The sequence below is a fragment of the Orbicella franksi genome, chromosome 4 (assembly GCF_964199315.1).
Source record: "Orbicella franksi chromosome 4, jaOrbFran1.1, whole genome shotgun sequence".
NCBI lineage: Eukaryota > Metazoa > Cnidaria > Anthozoa > Scleractinia > Merulinidae > Orbicella > Orbicella franksi.
Window position 1 is genome coordinate 3604801 of NC_138148.1, and position 18370 is coordinate 3623170.

At 40.2% G+C, this 18370-nt stretch overlaps 2 protein-coding genes across 2 annotated transcripts in view; both read left to right on the top strand.

Moving 5' to 3' along the window:
- Positions 1 to 3197, top strand: part of LOC145485972 (stromelysin-2-like) — a 13740-nt gene extending 10543 nt beyond the window's left edge. Inside the window, exon 7 of the mRNA XM_081464642.1 lies at positions 1976 to 3197. Coding sequence (XP_081320768.1) covers positions 1976 to 2148 — 173 coding nt within the window. The 3' untranslated portion in view covers positions 2149 to 3197. The remainder of the gene's footprint in view (positions 1 to 1975) is intronic.
- An 11532-nt stretch (positions 3198 to 14729) lies between these two features.
- LOC145484570 (matrilysin-like) lies at positions 14730 to 15593 on the top strand. Its single transcript, XM_081463152.1, has 2 exons — positions 14730 to 14910; positions 15367 to 15593. The coding sequence occupies exons 1-2, from the start codon at positions 14730 to 14732 to the stop codon at positions 15591 to 15593; spliced, it is 408 nt and encodes a 135-aa protein (XP_081319278.1).
- Positions 15594 to 18370: the final 2777 nt, after the last annotated feature.

The following is an 18370-nucleotide window of genomic DNA, read 5'->3' on the forward strand; positions in this document are numbered from 1 at the left end:
CCTGGCAGTCGGAGCATTTGATCTTGTAAACTACTCCCTGTCTGTTGTTAGGTTCGTCTATGTCTTTCACGTTGGTCAGTAAGTGTCGTAACGTAGTTGTAGGTTTGTGGGCTACACGGATGTTGTAGGGCTGCAGGATCCGTGAGATGGTCTCAGAAGTGCCCTTAATGTAAGGTATGGTCACTGTAGTAACAGGTGTAGGGTTCCTGTTCGTGGCGTCAGCTTCAGTAGGTCGGTAAATGTTTCGTCGCATATAGGTACCGATGCGACCTATAGTGTCATTCTGTGGGTCCCCTACGTATCAACTGTCTAAGTACTTGACGACCATACTGCAACCCCTTACTGACAAATCAAGACGCAAACTACAATCTACGGAGAACTTTATTGACGCTATTAAGACAGTACAGATACCTTACGACTACAAACTTGTGTCTTTTGATGTGAAATCACTGTTCACCAGTATTCCACTTCAATTGGCATTACAGTGTACCGAGACTGCTATACAACAATCTACTGTTAAACTACCGTTACCGACAGAAGACATCATGGACTTACTGAACCTTTGCCTTACATCGACTTACTTTCAGTACAACGGTAAACACTACAAACAGTTGCATGGAACAGCCATGGGGTCGCCTGTTTCCGTCGTTGTCGCAGAAATTGTAATGCAACACGTGGAGGAACGCGCCCTTGCAACTTGCCGACAAACGATACCGCTTTGGTTACGCTACGTTGACGACACCTTTACCGCCGTTCACAAAGACGAAATTGACGATTTTCACGACCACCTAAACGAACAGAACGCCGACATCCAGTTTACTAAAGAGATCGAAGAAAATGGAAAACTTCCTTTTCTAGACTGTTTGGTAAGCCGCGACAACAACGAACTACGAACGACAGTGTACAGAAAACCGACGCATCCCGACAGATTACTTGACGAATCATCCTACAACCCGACTTCACACAAAGCCACGACTAAAAAAACTTTGACGAGACGAGCGCAACTAGTTTGTGACACACCGGACAACTTACGTGACGAAAACAGATACCTTGAACGTGCTTTTCACAAAAACAACTACAACGCTGACTTTATTAGACGAGACATTTACCGACCTACTGAAGCTGACGCCACGAACAGGAACCCTACACCTGTTACTACAGTGACCATACCTTACATTAAGGGCACTTCTGAGACCATCTCACGGATCCTGCAGCCCTACAACATCCGTGTAGCCCACAAACCTACAACTACGTTACGACACTTACTGACCAACGTGAAAGACATAGACGAACCTAACAACAGACAGGGAGCAGTTTACAAGATCAAATGCTCCGACTGCCAGGCTTCCTACATTGGTGAGACTGGCAGAAACCTTAACACGAGACTGACTGAACATAAACGGTGATGCCAACAATCACATTGCTGTACATCATCAACTGACAAACCACAACATTGACTGGGACTCTGCTCAGTGCTTAACCTACAGTACAAACTATTTTCAACGACTGACTCTGGAAAGCTGGTACACTAACCTAGAACAAACGCCTCTTAATAGATGTCAACAACTACCGGCGCCTTACAAACGACTTATCCATGACGGAAACGAAACCGACAAACGGACTTCTAACAGACCGACTTAACAATACACGGACCAAAACCGACCTATTTGACTAACAATAGACGGATCGAAACCCACCTGACCAATCACGTTCAACGGACCAGACTTATAACATCATCGACTGACAAACACTATTCACTTGACTCTGAAGATGACTTTCGCTCAGGTTGTCGAAACGTCAGTCACCAACAACAGTTCTTTTCAGAACTACACTCACCCGGACGATCACACTATACGAAACTGCTACATGTGAGCTTGCAAACAAATAGACTGATACCCTAGGATAAAGAGTAGTAGACTGCTGAACTTTATGGAATAGCTTTGTTTTAAATTGTCGTTTGATACTGACATTTTAGGCCTCCCGCTCTCCATGAACATGAACTCCGCCATGACATGGAAAGGTAATCGGAGAACCTATTTCTTCAAGGATACTAACTACTGGAAGCTTGATGATGGCAGTCTTCAACTAGTCGGTGGATATCCACGCAATATTGCTTCGGCTTGGATGAAATGTGAAGCTATACCGTAACGCCGAAATCCCATGTATCAGAAATAGAACTGCTTCTAAAGAGAACATGGCTTAAGAAATTTCACAAATCTTTTGTAAGCTAGGTTGCACGCATCGTAAGGATGATTTTCTCACGGAGCTACACAACCGATTTGCAATAAATCTCGGTTTTAACGCCAGTGGCAGTGTAATCTCTTCATACATATTTTGCATCGAGGATAGGTATCGCCCTCCTTTGTATGGTCTTTGTACTTCTTGTTTAACGCAGTCAGTTAACAAATTAACCATGACCATAAAAGAGTGGAGGGGGAAGAGTTCTTTTCAGAATTTTCAGTGGATAGCACGTTTTGCCTTAACTTGTTTCAGACAAAATATATTCATGGATATCCCGTAACCTTATAGTTTCGTTCGCGGAATACACAGAAGCGCTTTACCATTGGGGTTGCTTCTGTGTTTCATTACGGCATTAAACTCTCTTTAATGTTGAATTTTGAGCTTAAATAGCCTACATTAGAAATTAAACCCGCTTCGAAAAGAATATGCTCCAAAGAAATCGAAATCGTTTGTAATCCAACTTAATGTAATACCGATCGATATCGCGACAAGCTGTATCTCAGCACAGAGCTACAATAAATTTGACTACAACTGAAACACCAGTAGCAGTGTTATTCCTTTGAATCAGGGTTATTATTCCCTCCCGTGTAGATTATTACCGTTTTGAAGTGATTATAATTAAGTTGATCACGAGAACAAAACAAGTCGTTTTCCTAGCCCGATGGGGGAGCGGGGGTGCATAATTCCTGTAAAGTGCAGACTGCAGACTACAGACTTTTTAAGTATGTTAAATATCACTCAAGTTAGACTGAATGCCACTCAGGTTAACCTAAATTTAAATAATAGCGCTCCAGCTAGCCTGTTTACTGTTAGCTCTCAATGACGGAAATGGTAACACGATTCAAGTTAAAACGTCTACAGTCTACAGTCTGCATTTTACCCTCAGTCTGCATTTTATTCCCGGCCTCCAGTCTCGAGTCTGCCCTCCGCAGTCTGCGTTTTACATTGACCGCTTCAGAAGCTCTGAAAAAGGTAAAGTGTTGTGTGACTGACTGATTGATTGATTGATTGATTGATTGTACGGAAAACTGCCATAAAGGTATTTAAACGGCCCTTTAATTTTCAAAATATCTCGAGCAAACGAAACAAACAGCTGAGTTTTGTAAGTTAAGGGGGTTTATCTACGGTGGCCCATATCTGCAAACAACAAACAATTCTTGAAACACAACACAATATTTTTGAAACACAAGTCAATATTTGTGAAACACAACACAAAATTATCGAAACACAACACAAAATTATGCAGAATTGATGTGCTATTATACAAACTATAATCCTATCATTAGTCAACCGCTGACACGTTATGCGCCTAACTCAATCCTGCCATTGTGTTGCCATTGTGGTAGTGAGGGACAGTCGTAGTGAGGAGGTAGTGAGATATATGAATGTGTTTCTTATACATGCTTGGACTCCTCAGAGGAGCCTGAGGAAACGTACAAATTCTGTTCTAGATGTGGAGCAGCTGTCGACAAAGAGGAGGTTCTCATACGTTATTATTTTCAGCGTGGCTAGATGTAAAGACACATTAATAAAGTTTGTGTATGTGGCTTTCCTTACTCGGTTATTGTATGGACTGGTTCAAAGATATCTTGCAGGCAGACCTCGATCATGTCAGGGATCACTGGAACACCCACTATATTCAAAAATCACGGTACGATACGATACCTGGTTGACCTGATGAGCTTTTCTACCTTCCTGAAAACGGTGGGTTTGAAGATTTCAAATGTCCTGTTACAGAACAACAACTTGATGATATGGCTGTGTACTGTAGGTCAGTGGAAGACGAGAACAGTTTTCTGGAGTATTTTAATTATGTGTTGGAGAATCTGAATTTGCACCATCCAACAAACTGGAGGGAGGCATTAGCACTGTTCCAACGTTTGATGCTAGTGGCACAATAGCTATAACAGTAATTCAGAAATTTCGATACAACTCAATATTACAATGGGAAAGTGGCTGAGTGCAATTAATTCTATTTATTTCATGGAATAAATGGAATGAATTCTTTAGTTCCTAAGTTGGAATGAGATTTGCCAGGGGTGTCTAAAAAAACTAAGGTCTAAGACCTAAGACCCCCTCCGAATCTCAAGAACTAAGACCTAAGACCTTAAATCTTAAAAATCTCTTAGTTCTTGGGATTTGAAGGAGAGTCTTCGGTTTTAGTTTTTGAGATTCAGAAGGGGTCTTCGGTCTCAGATTTTGAGACACACAATTTGCTAGATTGGTTCCAAACAAAAATTTAACATGTTCTCAGTTTCAAATGATGGTTTATTTGCCTTTGCTAGCCGTAAGTAAGTAACAGTAAGCTCTGCTTATCAACATGAAGAAATGAGAAACAATACACCAAAATCTATATTTCACTTGAACATGAACCTTACATGTAACTTCATGTATCAGGACCTCAGTTTTCAAAAAAGAAGAGGAAATGGTTTGAAAACTACTATTACTACTACTATGACATCAGAAATAGTTTACTCAATTTAAAACCTTACATTGTAACTAAATACACATGAAGTCTTGGCAGCTACAGCTGCAAAAGAGACTAAGGAACTTGAGGCACTTCATGCATATCCATAGCCCCTTGTGTTTAGAAATGTAAATGTCACATCTTTTTTGAACTCATCATATGGTTGATGGACCACTGGTAGCATCAACTCACATGCACATGCACAAAGGCATGACACACAAAAAAAGAATATCACTAAAAGTTATTCCAACTGCCTTTTCTTCAACATCCTTGTAACATCCATTGATTAATGCGAAGGGATCTTCTTCTTTCCTCTTCTGCCCCTTCTTCTTCGAGCCACTTGATCGAAAATGGGTAGACCTCTTGCAGCATAGCTTTTGAATCTCAAGCATTTTGTTGCGTCTTTATCCGTTTCATTGCCACCAACAATGTCATTTTCTACCTTTTGTCCACAAGCATGACAAAATTTAGAGCAGTGTTTTAAAACAGCTCCACAGTTCGCACAAAACCTTTCGCGAAAGCAAAAATGGTGACGAAAAATAGCGGGAGTTTGTAAGGCGCATAACGTATCAGTGGTTGAGTAAGAATGGGCTTATGCGTTGTATAGCTCAGGATGAGCCCATCAATTCACTCTCAATTTTTGTGTTACGTTCCGATAATTTTGTGTTGTGTTTCAATAATTTTGTGTTGTGTTTCGATAATTTTGTGTTGTGTTTCGATAATTTTGTGTTGTGTTTCGATAATTTTGTGTTGTGTTTCGATAATTTTGTGTTGTGTTTTCGATAATTTTGTGTTGTGTTTCGATAATTTTGTGTTGTGTTTCACAAATATTGACTTGTATTTCAAAAATATTGTGTTGTGTTTCAAGAATTGTTTGTTGTGTTTGCAGATATGGACCACCGTATTTATCAAAGCAGAGTCCCTACTGTCTGTGGGTGTGCCATTTTCAATAGATGGTAAATAAAAGGGTTTTTAGTTTATTTATTTATTTATTTATTAATACAAGGAAGATCATTAGTTACAATCATATATACCTGAGGCCCGACATGAGTAACATAAAAAAAACTAGATCGAACGAGACCAGCTGTCTAGAAAACGTTGCGCAGATACAGAAATCATAAATAAATAAATAACCTCTGATGAATAATGTCGCTTAGTTCAAAGTTCCTCTTCTCTGTCAGCCTTATCTTCTCATGATGTTTAGCTTTCTTTCTCCTTGTTCGAATTCCTCCGTTCGCTCTTGTTTATTTTGTCACAGATATCAGAGATGGACTTCCTCCTTGCTGGCCTGTCTGCAAGAATCTCTTTCCACGAGACGTTTCCGAATATCTTTCCGAATACCATTGAATCTGAGAAACGACGGACTGGTCTTTGTAGAACCCACCTCTGCTAGTTCGCCATATAGGACTGCTTGGACTGATCGTCCATCTGGGATACGAGCAACTTGACCCATCAAGCGCGGCAATAAGTATGTTATTATAAAATAGGCTAGAAAAATCACACGTTCACATGATTACAGTGTGAGAGCCTAACACTAATTTTTGCTTTTTTAAAAAATACAGAGTTGCATTGTGTGAGATCCTGCGTAGAGAATCCTTAAAGCAGCGCTACCATAGGAGAAGCTGCGCTTCAAGCACTCTGTTCTAGACTTAGGTAATGTTTAAGTTTGTTAACTGATCGAGCAACCTTTTTCTATTAAAACGGCAGATGAATAGGTAAGAGTTTGAAACTCGGGAAGGAGCTTCATTTTAGTAAACTGGCTCTCCCGGATTTCCCTCCGGGTTTTGCAGTTATTCGACGGAACGTGATTTTCTAGCTTGTGCCGCCATTTTGAAACCCGACAAACCCCGCCGCCTCCTTGTCAGGATCATGAGAAAGGTCATCGAAAGTTGCAATCTTGCTTTCCATTCATATCTTTTCAGACATGCCTGCTTGTACGCCGAAAGAACCAAATTTTATGCGCTCTTTTCAGTCATGGGATCTCTAATATATATATTTTTATAACCAGATGATTCTAATTAGCAAAAATGTTGAAAACGGCGTCAGGAAAGATCTGTTTACGACATGTTAAATTGTTTGCGCTGACCGTTTGAAACTGACCTTGTACTTACCACTACTGCGATTCTTTTGAATCACAGTTGGAGTAAGGCTATTCCCAATTTGCTTCGAGTATTAGATGATTAATACTTTCCTTCCGACGGTTTTTATTTTCTTTAAAAGGAAAGATAGTAAAGTAGATGTGTTGTTGATCTTGCCTTCGTCGGAGCTAAAGGTCGACATGTTTTGCCATCTGACTCTTTATTCCAAATTTCAAGCTATATACTCTTTTTTTGTAAGAATTTTGTTATTCCGACCGAGGCTGAAAATATTCTTGGGAATATTCGCAGATTATAGAGTATTACGTTTCTGTTTTCGAATGTATTTGGTGTCTGGATGGTGTTCCTTGAAAATATAGTAATTTTTTGGGAGTCAACCCACGGGCAGTAAAGCCTGCACATAACGCACATAACTTGGCTTGTACACTTGGCTAGTGCTGTTTAGAGAAAGGAAGAATTTTATATGGTTTAGTTAAAAACATATAATTGTATTGTTTTGTAGATTTTTAACACACAAGATGATACTCAAAAAGTTTATTCTTAAGATATTCTTAAAATTTCGCAAATTTCAGTCTCGATATGCTTATAAAATATATTCTTATAAAAAAGGGTGTATTTTAAATCTACCTGCGAGAAATCTCAAGCTGAGTGCAATAATGAAAAAAAAAAAAAAAGCGATTTATAAAATGTAAACTTTCGTTTGGAGTTGCAGTTTATTTCTTCTGTCTTATCCCGTTTTCACACTGTTTCTATAATGCACTTACTTAACGCGCCACGTGTCGTGGCTTTCGCATGAAGATGAACCCGGAATAAAAACAAAGATAAATCAATATTTGCCTCAATGAAACTTTATACAAGCTGGAACATCTACTTTTACTTGTGCTTAACTTGTTGGAAGGGGGAGGGGTTATGGTAACAGCCGGCGTAAAGGCCGGGTGCAATAGATATGTCATTTTGCGCGTATAAATAAAGTGACTGTACTAGGGTGAACGAACAAAGCACATTCTATCACTTTGTCATCTAAAACCCGTAATATTACACGGAGTTCAAGGTGACAAAATCGCTCGGAAAGAAATATATATTTTTATTAGCTAATCTGATAAGATATATAAAGTATCCTGTCTAGTCATGTCAAATCCGAAATGATAATTTTGTTTGACGTAATCACACGGAGATCTTCAAACCCTCAGTGATCTGTTCATTCCGTGATTTTCAGGTCGTAGCCAACTGTACATATGCTGATTGAAGTTGCTTTTAATGTTTCAAGTTTTGTAACTGTATCGAGACAGTTTTGAAACTGTGTATCTCATCACACGCACTTGGTTTTTCAAATGCAACGATGAATTCCGCGAGGATGATGCCAAAAAGTCGAGGTTGGAATTCAAAGTGGCTTGTCATCACCATATCTACTTTACTCTTCTTATGGTGTCTTGAGTTCAGCTTAGCAGCACCTATCCGGCCGCTACCAGACCGTAGCATGCCGTCCGCAGAACTCATCGATTCAGTCTCTGAAAAAGACGTTCTGGTGAGACAATCTTTTGTAGTTGTTAATTACTAGTTTCTAACATACACATATCCATTGTATTTAGGGTTGCAACTAAGCTATAGCATTTACTCACAGGCCTACCAGTTTTAATATCTTCTAAAAAAAAAAAACAACCCCTTGTCCAAAATTATCTGTTTTCTCAGCTTGATTCTCGACGAGTTCTTAATCAGTGTTAAAATGATCAAAAACACATTGCGTAAAAATGTTGGGAGTTCGTCTCCAGCAGTGGGCATTATCAAAGGAATCGTTGTAAGACTTGTAGGTACATATGGTGTAGGTATATACCAGATGATAATTGTAAACCTGCTGTTTGATTCCGAATACACTATGGCATGCATTGTAAAATCGGGTGTGAGAGTCAAAAAACACAAATATTGCCATGTTAATTAGACAAAATGTCATTTAACTATTGCTGTATTTGCACCCGTGATACTTGATGGTTTTATAATGTCAAATTAATAGTCTCTGCTCTCCACGCATAGTGAAAATTATATAGTGTAATTTATCGATAACACCAAGCCTTGATATGTGGCTATCTGTTCTATAAGGGAATTAAGGAGAATTGTCACCCTGGGTCCTTAAATAGCACGTTTTGACTCAAGAGTAGATGGCTCACCTCCAACGGGATTATGTTGCAAGCCTTTGCCACGCTTTGAACCGGCTAAACGAAACAGTGCTGTGGAGTAAATTGAATTACCGATCTTTCTAGATGCCAGTCACTGTGCACGCGATCACGACTAGTGTTCACGCATATCAACATTGCGTCAGTCACTGTCGAAACCAAAAGTAGTCTTTCACAGGTCCAAACTTCCTTCAGTTGAAAAACGCAGAGATCGTTGGTCAGTTACAGCGAGTCTCCCGAGAGATTGTTACCTCTTACTCTAAAATGATTTTTTATTCAAAGTTCACTTCCACTAATTTCCATTTTTGACCATCGTGGTTCTTGTTGACAGTACATGTAATATAAACTCGTTTACGGCAATGGGTGTGGCCAAACATAAACGTTCGAAGAATTGATTGTGCTCGCGTATGACAAGAATGATAATAAGAGTACAAAAATCAAGTTTGAGATTGCAACGTATATTGTAATGGACGAAATTCCGAGCCATCTATTCCGATAATTATCCATCTTAATGTTTCAGCACCACTTAGTGGCTGTTCATCTAAAACACAAAATAAAGATGAAACTGACCTATTGACGGTTTTGTATAATCTGTAACGACGAAAGGAAAATGAAGCTTGCACTCCAAACACAACTCCAAAATGACCGGTGATTGTTATGTTTTTAAATTCCTCCGGCATAGTTACAACGGAAAACGTGACCTCCGTTTTCAAATTCCTCTGGCGCAGTGTGGACGCGGCTTTCACTGGCCTTTGACCAACCCAGTCTCTTAACCTAAACGCCTCATTTAACTTTACGGTCAATTGTATAATTTTCGTCAATAAGATTAATATCTCTATTTTCAGAAATGGATGCTCAAGTATAAGATAATCTTACCCGGACAATCCATTAATTTCACGGACAAGATCTCCTTGGTTCAGCACCGGGCAGGAATAAATGTAACTGGAGTGTTAGACTTTGAGACGAAAAAGCTTTTTTTAATTCCTCGATGTGGAAACACAGAACCCGAAGACGATCCTTTCCCGTACGGAGGACGATCGAGAAGAAACAAACCTGATTATCTTGAGAGAATACGTAGGATTAAACAGGTCAGTGTGACTAGGGGCGCATTTAGGGGAGAGGGGGAGGGTGGATTGGGTGGCTAGCCACCCTCCTCTTGGGAAAGCAAAAAAGAAAAAGGAAAGAAAAATTGAAAAAGATCGTAAATATTTTGGCGGAGACAAAAGCAAGTTTGTGGCGTTCCTACTATTTCTGGTGTATTGAACAGATTTAAGTTAGGCTCCAATTCTCAAATTGCAACATTTTTGAGATATGCTCCATTAAATCTGCAACCCCAAAGTACTAGCCCTTCCCCATTGAAAAGTCCTGGATCAGCCCTGATGACATTTTAACATAGTGGTTTTCTCTCCAGTAAAGACCAACTACACTCTTTTTTTTATAAGAATATGTTTTAAAAGAATATCGAGGCTAAAATTTGCGAAATTTTAAGAATAATTTTAGAATAAACTCAAGGCTGAGATTACGAAAAGAATATTAGTCTATTTTGTGGGTTGAAAGTTTTAAATACAATGTTTTTATCTTAGCCATATATAAGTCTTCCTTTCTCTAAAGGGCACATTTAGAAAAAACGAACAACAAAAGATGTTTTGTGACTCATCAGGATTTACTACCTGCAGTCTGGCTTCAAGAGAACTTGAACGCCATCACATGAAGTCATGATACTCATAGTCCACTTTGTTTTACTATAATCTAACAATTTTCACAAGAATAATCGACAGAAAAATAAGAATATTCAGCCAGGGCAGAGAAAATAATATTCTTATGTCAAAAAGAGTGTAACTGTTATCAGGCCATTATCACGAGTGATACTGATCATACCACTGTTAACTTTCCTACTAGATGAATCTTCAATACTACCCCAGTAGTCCCTCTATTTCTTGCTTGGGATCATAGGGGCTGTAATGTCGCAAAAATGGATACCTGACACTAACCTTAGGATCATTTTTGGTTCACTTTCCTTTCTCTTGACGATCCAGGAGAAAAATGCAAATCGCTTGCGTTATATAATCAGTAAACAATCTTCTTTTCTTTAGGCTTTGACATTCCGGATCTTGAATTACAGCACGTCTGGTCTTTCTAAGAGTGTCCAAGATAAGACTCTTAGCAAAATAATGGGCAAATGGGCCAATGCAATTCCACAGGCAGCCAGAATTAGGAGACAAAGTTCGTTCGATTCCGACGAAAAGGTCGGCGTGTTAGTTCGATTTGTAAAAGGAAACCACAGTGACTCGTACCCATTTGATGGAAACGGAGGCACCATAGGTCATGCGGTACATCCAGACCCCATTACAGGTACGAATCAAGTGGCAACCCTTAAGCCTGAGGTCCAAGTGAACTCACTGATTTCGGATCAGACAATGTGCTTGGCTTCAACAAGTAATCAGATCCAGTGGAACCTGGCGAACGTTTTTCGAACCAAGCTAAGGGTCCCTCATTCCCCGATTGCGGTAGCATAAGTTGGCTAGGACTACTTCTTCTCATCCACTGGTTTATCACGCTTCTTCCCGCAACCTTTTGGAGCTAAATTATCTCCCCTCCGTATAGTGCCTTCCGTGTATCTGAAATATTCTCCCTTTGAGAACTCTTGGTGGGAAATAGAACTAGCGCAGTTTTGCAACGTTTAGATGGATCTGAACACGCTGCTAGGAAACGGCAATGTTTAAACAAAAATCATTCTTTGTCTTTTTTGATAAAACCCATATTCCTGGACAACCGAGCCTAACTATGGCTGAATCTTTTATCATTTGCCTCAGGTTTTCCAACTGAAGTCCATTTTGATGACGATGAAATATTCACCATAGGAACAAGCGGCGGCATCAACTTGGACTGGGCGGCGCTTCATGAATTTGGACACAATTTGGGTCTGAAACATTCTAATGTGCGGGAATCTGCCATGTACCCATGGTACAAAGGTTATATCCCTAACATCGAGCTTAGCAAAGACGATATCAACCAATTACATACGCTGTATGGTGAGTAATCCATGCAGGAAAAAGACAGAGGTTGCATTTGGTGTTGCCTCTTCATGGCTCCGACGCCTTTAGTTTTCGTCCACTGTAAAAAATGAATTTAATAATCACTTATGTATAGGAGAAGGTTTAGAGAAATAATGTTGTTTGATAGCGGCAAGTATATTTTCTGTCGCATACTGACATATCTAATTTACCAACACTAAAGGCAGAGGCAGTGATCTGAAGGACGAGATACAGACGTCAACCACAGAGACGACACCTACTGAGGGTACAACCACCAAGGCGTCAACCACCGAGGCTACACCCACCAACGCGTCCGTCACCGAGGCTACAACCACAAAAGTGTCAAACACAAAGGTCACAACCACCAAGGCTGCACCCACTGAGGCGTCAACTACCAAGACGTCAACCACCTGCACTAGAACTAACGAGGCATCAAGCCCCGACGCGACTACCACCGAAGTATCCGTGACCGAGACGTTGAGCACCCATGTGACAACCACTAAAACGATAAGCACGGTGGAAACAACAACTGAGGCGACATTTATCGATGATTTAACCACCAAGGCAACAACCGTCGAGGATACAACCATTGAGACTTCAACCGAGGACCAAACTAGCGAGGCGACAGCGGTAGCTATTACGTTAAATGACCCGAGCAATCCTTCTCCAGGAGTCATTAATTCAGTCAGTTATGAGGACGCGATTGTGAGTAATTGTCATTTAGTTTTCTACCGTCTTTTTTTCTTTTTCGGTGTTTGGAAATGCGATGAAACACTGTCTCTCGTGTTTGGTATGTTACTTAATAAAGTTTACGAGAGCGAAGTTAGAGCCGCATCCGATGCTGATTTGTAACAACTGCGGGGTATTACCTCGGAACATGTGATTTTAAGTATACGCCAATTGAGCTGCGGGGTGTTACCTCCATTGAAAGCTCACTAATTTCCATTTTTGACCAATCGTGGCTCTTGTTTAAAATATTGCGGCGATGAGCGTGGCCGAACATGAGCGTTCAAAGAATTGTATGCATGACAAGAGTGATCATAAGAGTGCAAAAATCAAGTTTAAGATTGCCAACGGATGTTGTGATGGACGAACACAAAATAAAGATGAAACTGATCTATTGACGGTTTTGTGTAATCTGTAACGATGAAAGGAAAATGAAGCTCGCACTCCAAACACAACTCCAAAATGACCGGTGATTGTTACGTTTTTAAATTCCTGCAGTATAGTTTGAACGGAAAACGTGACCTCCGTTTTCAAATTCCTCTGGCGCAGTGTGGACGCGGCTTTCACTGGCCTTTGACCAACCCAGTCTCTTAACCTAAACGCCTCATTTAACTTTACGGTCAATTGTATAATTTTCGTCAATAAGATTAACATCTCTATTTTCAGAAATGGATGCTCAAGTATAAGATAATCTTACCCGGACAATCCATTAATTTCACGGACAAGATCTCCTTGGTTCAGCACCGGGCAGGAATAAATGTAACTGGAGTGTTAGACGTTGAGACGAAAAAGCTTTTTTTAATTCCTCGATGTGGAAACACAGAGCCCGAAGACGATCCTTTCTCGTACGGAGGACGATCGAGAAGAAACAAACCTGATTATCTTGAGAGAATACGTAGGATTAAACAGGTCAGTGTGACTAGGGGCGCATTTAGGGGAGAGGGGGAGGGTGGATTGGGTGGCTAGCCACGCTCCTCTTGGGAAAGCAAAAAAGAAAAAAAGAAAAGAAAAATTGAAAAGATCGTAAATATTTTGGCGGAGACAAAAGCAAGTTTGTGGCGTTCCTACTATTTCTAATGTATTGAACAGATTTAAGTTAGGCTCCAATTCTCAAATTGCAACATTTTTGAGATATGCTCCATCAGTAAATCTGCAACCCCAAAGTACTAGCCCTTCCCCATTGAAAAATCCTGGATCAACCCTGATGACATTTTAACATAGTGGTTTTCTCTCCAGTAAAGACCAACTACACTCTTTTTTTTATAAGAATATGTTTTAAAAGAATATCGAGGCTGAAATTTGCGAAATTTTAAGAATAATTTTAGAATAAACTCAAGGCTGAGATTATGAAAAGAATATTAGTCTATTTTGTGGGTTGAAAGTTTTAAATACAATGTTTTTATCTTAGCCATATATAAGTCTTCCTTTCTCTAAAGGGCACATTTAGAAAAAACGAACAACAAAAGATGTTTTGTGACTCATCAGGATTTACTACCTGCAGTCTGGCTTCAAGAGAACTTGAACGCCATCACATGAAGTCATGATACTCATAGTCCATTTTGTTTTACTATAATCTAACAATTTTCACAAGAATAATCGACAGAAAAATAAGAATATTCAGCCAGGGCAGAGAAAATAATATTCTTAAGTCAAAAAGAGTGTAACTGTTATCAGGCCATTATCACGAGTGATACTGATCATACCACTGTTAACTTTCCTACTAGATGAATCTTCAATACTACCCCAGTAGTCCCTCTATTTCTTGCTTGGGATCATAGGGGCTGTAGTATCGCAAAAATGGATACCTGACACTAAACTTAGGATCATTTTTGGTTCACTTTCCTTTCTCTTGACGATCCAGGAGAAAAATGCAAATCGCTTGCGTTATATAATCAGTAAACAATTTTCTTTTCTTTAGGCTTTGATATCCCGGATCTTGAATTACAGCACGTCTGGTCTTTCTAAGAGTGTCCAAGATAAGACTCTTAGTAAAACAATGGGCAAATGGGCCAATGCAATTTCACAGGCAGCCAGATTTAGGAGACAAAGTTCGTTCGATTCCGACGAAAAGGTCGGCGTGTTAGTTCGATTTGTAAAAGGAAACCACAGTGACCCGTACCCATTTGATGGAAACGGAGGCACCATAGGTCATGCGGTACATCCAGACCCCATTACAGGTACGAATCAAGTGGCAACCCTTAAGCCTGAGGTCCAAGTGAACTCACTGATTTCGGATCAGACAATCTGATTGGCTTCAACAAGTAATTAGATCCAGTGCAACCTGGCAAACGTTTTTCGAACCAAGGGTCCCTCATTCCCCGATTGCGGTAGCATAAGTTGGCTAGGACTACTTCTTCTCATCCACTGGTTTATCACGCTTCTTCCCGCAACCTATTGGAGTTAAATTATCCCCCCTCTGTATAGTGCCTTTCGTGTATCTGAAATATTCTCCCTTTGAGAACTCTTAGTAGGAAATAGAACTAGCGCAGTTTTGCAACGTTTAGATGGATCTGAACACGCTGCTAGGAAACGGCAATGTTTTAAACAAAAATCATTCTTTGTCTTTATGATAAAACCCATAGTCCTGGACAACCGAGACTAACTATGGCTGAATCTTTTATCATTTGCCTCAGGTTTTCCAACTGAAGTCCATTTTGATGACGATGAAATATTCACCATAGGAACAAGCGGCGGCATCAACTTGGACTGGGCGGCGCTTCATGAATTTGGACACAATTTGGGTCTGAAACATTCTAATATACGGGAATCCGCCATGTACCCATGGTACAAAGGTTATATCCCTAACATCGAGCTTAGCAAAGACGATATCAACCAATTACATGCGCTGTATGGTGAGTAATCCATGCAGGAAAAAGACAGAGGTTGCATTTGGTGTTGCCTCTTAATGGCTCCGACGCCTTTAGTTTTCGTCCACTGTAAAAAATGAATTTAATAATCACTTATGTATAGGAGAAGGTTTAGAGAAATAATGTTGTTTGATAGCGGCAAGTATATTTTCTGTCGCATACTGACATATCTAATTTACCAACACTAAAGGCAGAGGCAGTGATCTGAAGGACGAGACACAGACGTCAACCACAGAGACGACACCTACTGAGGGTACAACCACCAAGGCGTCAACCACCGAGGCTACACCCACCAACGCGTCCGTCACCGAGGCTACAACCACAAAAGTGTCAAACACAAAGGTCACAACCACCAAGGCTGCACCCACTGAGGCGTCAACTACCAAGACGTCAACCACCTGCACTAGAACTAACGAGGCATCAAGCCCCGACGCGACTACCACCGAAGTATCCGTGACCGAGACGTCGAGCACCGGTGTGACAACCACTAAAACGATAAGCACGGTGGAAACAACAACTGAGGCGACATTTATCGATGATTTAACCACCAAGGCAACAACCGTCGAGGATACAACCATTGAGACTTCAACCGAGGACCAAACTAGGGAGGGGACAGCGGTAGCTATTACGTTAAGTGACCCGAGCAATCCTTCTCCAGAAGTCATTAATTCAGTCAGTTATGAGGACGCAATTGTGAGTAATTGTCATTTAGTTTTCTACCGTCTTTTTTTTTTTTTTTTTTGGTGTTTGGAAATGCGATGAAACACTGTCTCTCGTGTTTGGTATGTTACTTAATAAAGTTTACGAGAGCGAAGTTAGAGCCGCATCCGATGCTGATTTGTAACAACTGCGGGGTGTTACCTCAGAACATGTGATTTTAAATATACGCCTTGTGAACTGCGGGGTGTTACCTCCATTGAAAGCTCACTAATTTCCATTTTTGACCAATCGTGGCTCTTGTTTAAAATATTGCGGCGATGAGCGTGACCGAACATGAGCGTTCAAAGAATTGTATGCATGACAAGAGTGATCATAAGAGTACAAAAATCAAGTTTAAGATTGCCAACGGATGTTGTGATGGACGAACACAAAATAAAGATGAAACTGATCTATTGACGGTTTTGTGTAATCTGTAACGATGAAAGGAAAATGAAGCTCGCACTCCAAACACAACTCCAAAATGACCGGTGATTGTTACGTTTTTAAATTCCTGCAGTATAGTATGGACGGAAAACGTGACCTCCGTTTTCAAATTCCTCTGGCGCAGTGTGGACGCGGCTTTCACTGGCCTTTGACCAACCCAGTCTCTTAACCTAAACGCCTCATTTAACTTTACGGTCAATTGTATAATTTTCGTCAATAAGATTAATATCTCTATTTTCAGAAATGGATGCTCAAGTATAAGATAATCTTACCCGGACAATCCATTAATTTCACGGACAAGATCTCCTTGGTTCAGCACCGGGCAGGAATAAATGTAACTGGAGTGTTAGACTTTGAGACGAAAAAGCTTTTTTTAATTCCTCGATGTGGAAACACAGAACCCGAAGACGATCCTTTCCCGTACGGAGGACGATCGAGAAGAAACAAACCTGACTATCTTGAGAGAATACGTAGGATTAAACAGGTCAGTGTGATCAGGGGGTCCGTGGGTCATTCGTCCATTCAATTTTTTTCTAAAATCAAAAATTGAAAATTGATTTCAATTTTTGATTATCATGACTTTTTATCGTAAAAAATAAGAAAGTGCCAAATTGAAAATATTTGACTTTTCTCCTTTCGGTAGAACATTGAAACAGAACTTATATTTTGACTTTAATCCTGTCAACAATGAAGAGAAAAATGGAACTGATGAGGGGCTATCTTGTTTGTCCGACAATGTTGCTGTCTGTTGCATGGCTTAGTTTTTCTGTTTTCGACGGAAGTCTAAAAATTGAAAATTGAAAATTGAAATCAATTTTCAATTTTTGTTTTTCGACCAAAACAATCAAAATCATTGACAGAGCTACCCCAGAGGGAGGGGGAGGGGTCCATTACCACGGTAGTTTTTTTGCCCCCAGCCCCCTTCCCACAGTCCTCGCTTCCTTACCTGTTTAATTAAGTAGTCTTGGAAGTCACGCTCTCTCTTCACGGACTTTCGCGACGTTTGGGAACGTTTTGTAAATTTCGTGCCTTTTTGTCGCTCAGTTCTGTCCACTACGACGAGCAGCGAGACCTTCGACGTGAGCCAAGAAGGAAAAAAAGTCTTAGTTTTCGTAACTAGAGTGGCTGATGTAACCACATGGAGACTTCCTCGAGCTTTTCAAGCGCCATATTGTAAAATATAGATTTGACTGGATTGAACTGGATTTGTAACACGTGGATTTGGGAAAAAATGTAATAGAGAACAAAATTCAGGGGCGAATTAAACCTCTACAATTTCCATCAAACAAAACTTGTTGAGCTGAGCTAAATCCCATCAGTTTCATTGTTTATAAACCAATCAGATGTGAGTAGGTAACACAAGATTTAGGTCGAGGATAAAACCGTCGGGAAAAATAGTGTATTGGATGTACATCAACATCGTTGGCTTTTTGAAGACCTTTGACTGCATCATCAGCGAGAGACTTTGGGTCATTATGAGGCAGTATGGCATCCCTAACTTCTTCATCAGGGCTTTCAAGGCACTATATCATCAGAGCTCAAGCTCTGTTACAGAGCGCGAAGGAATTCTATCTGGTTTGAAGTGAAGAGCGGCGTGCGGCAAGGGTGTGTAATGTCTGGCTTTATC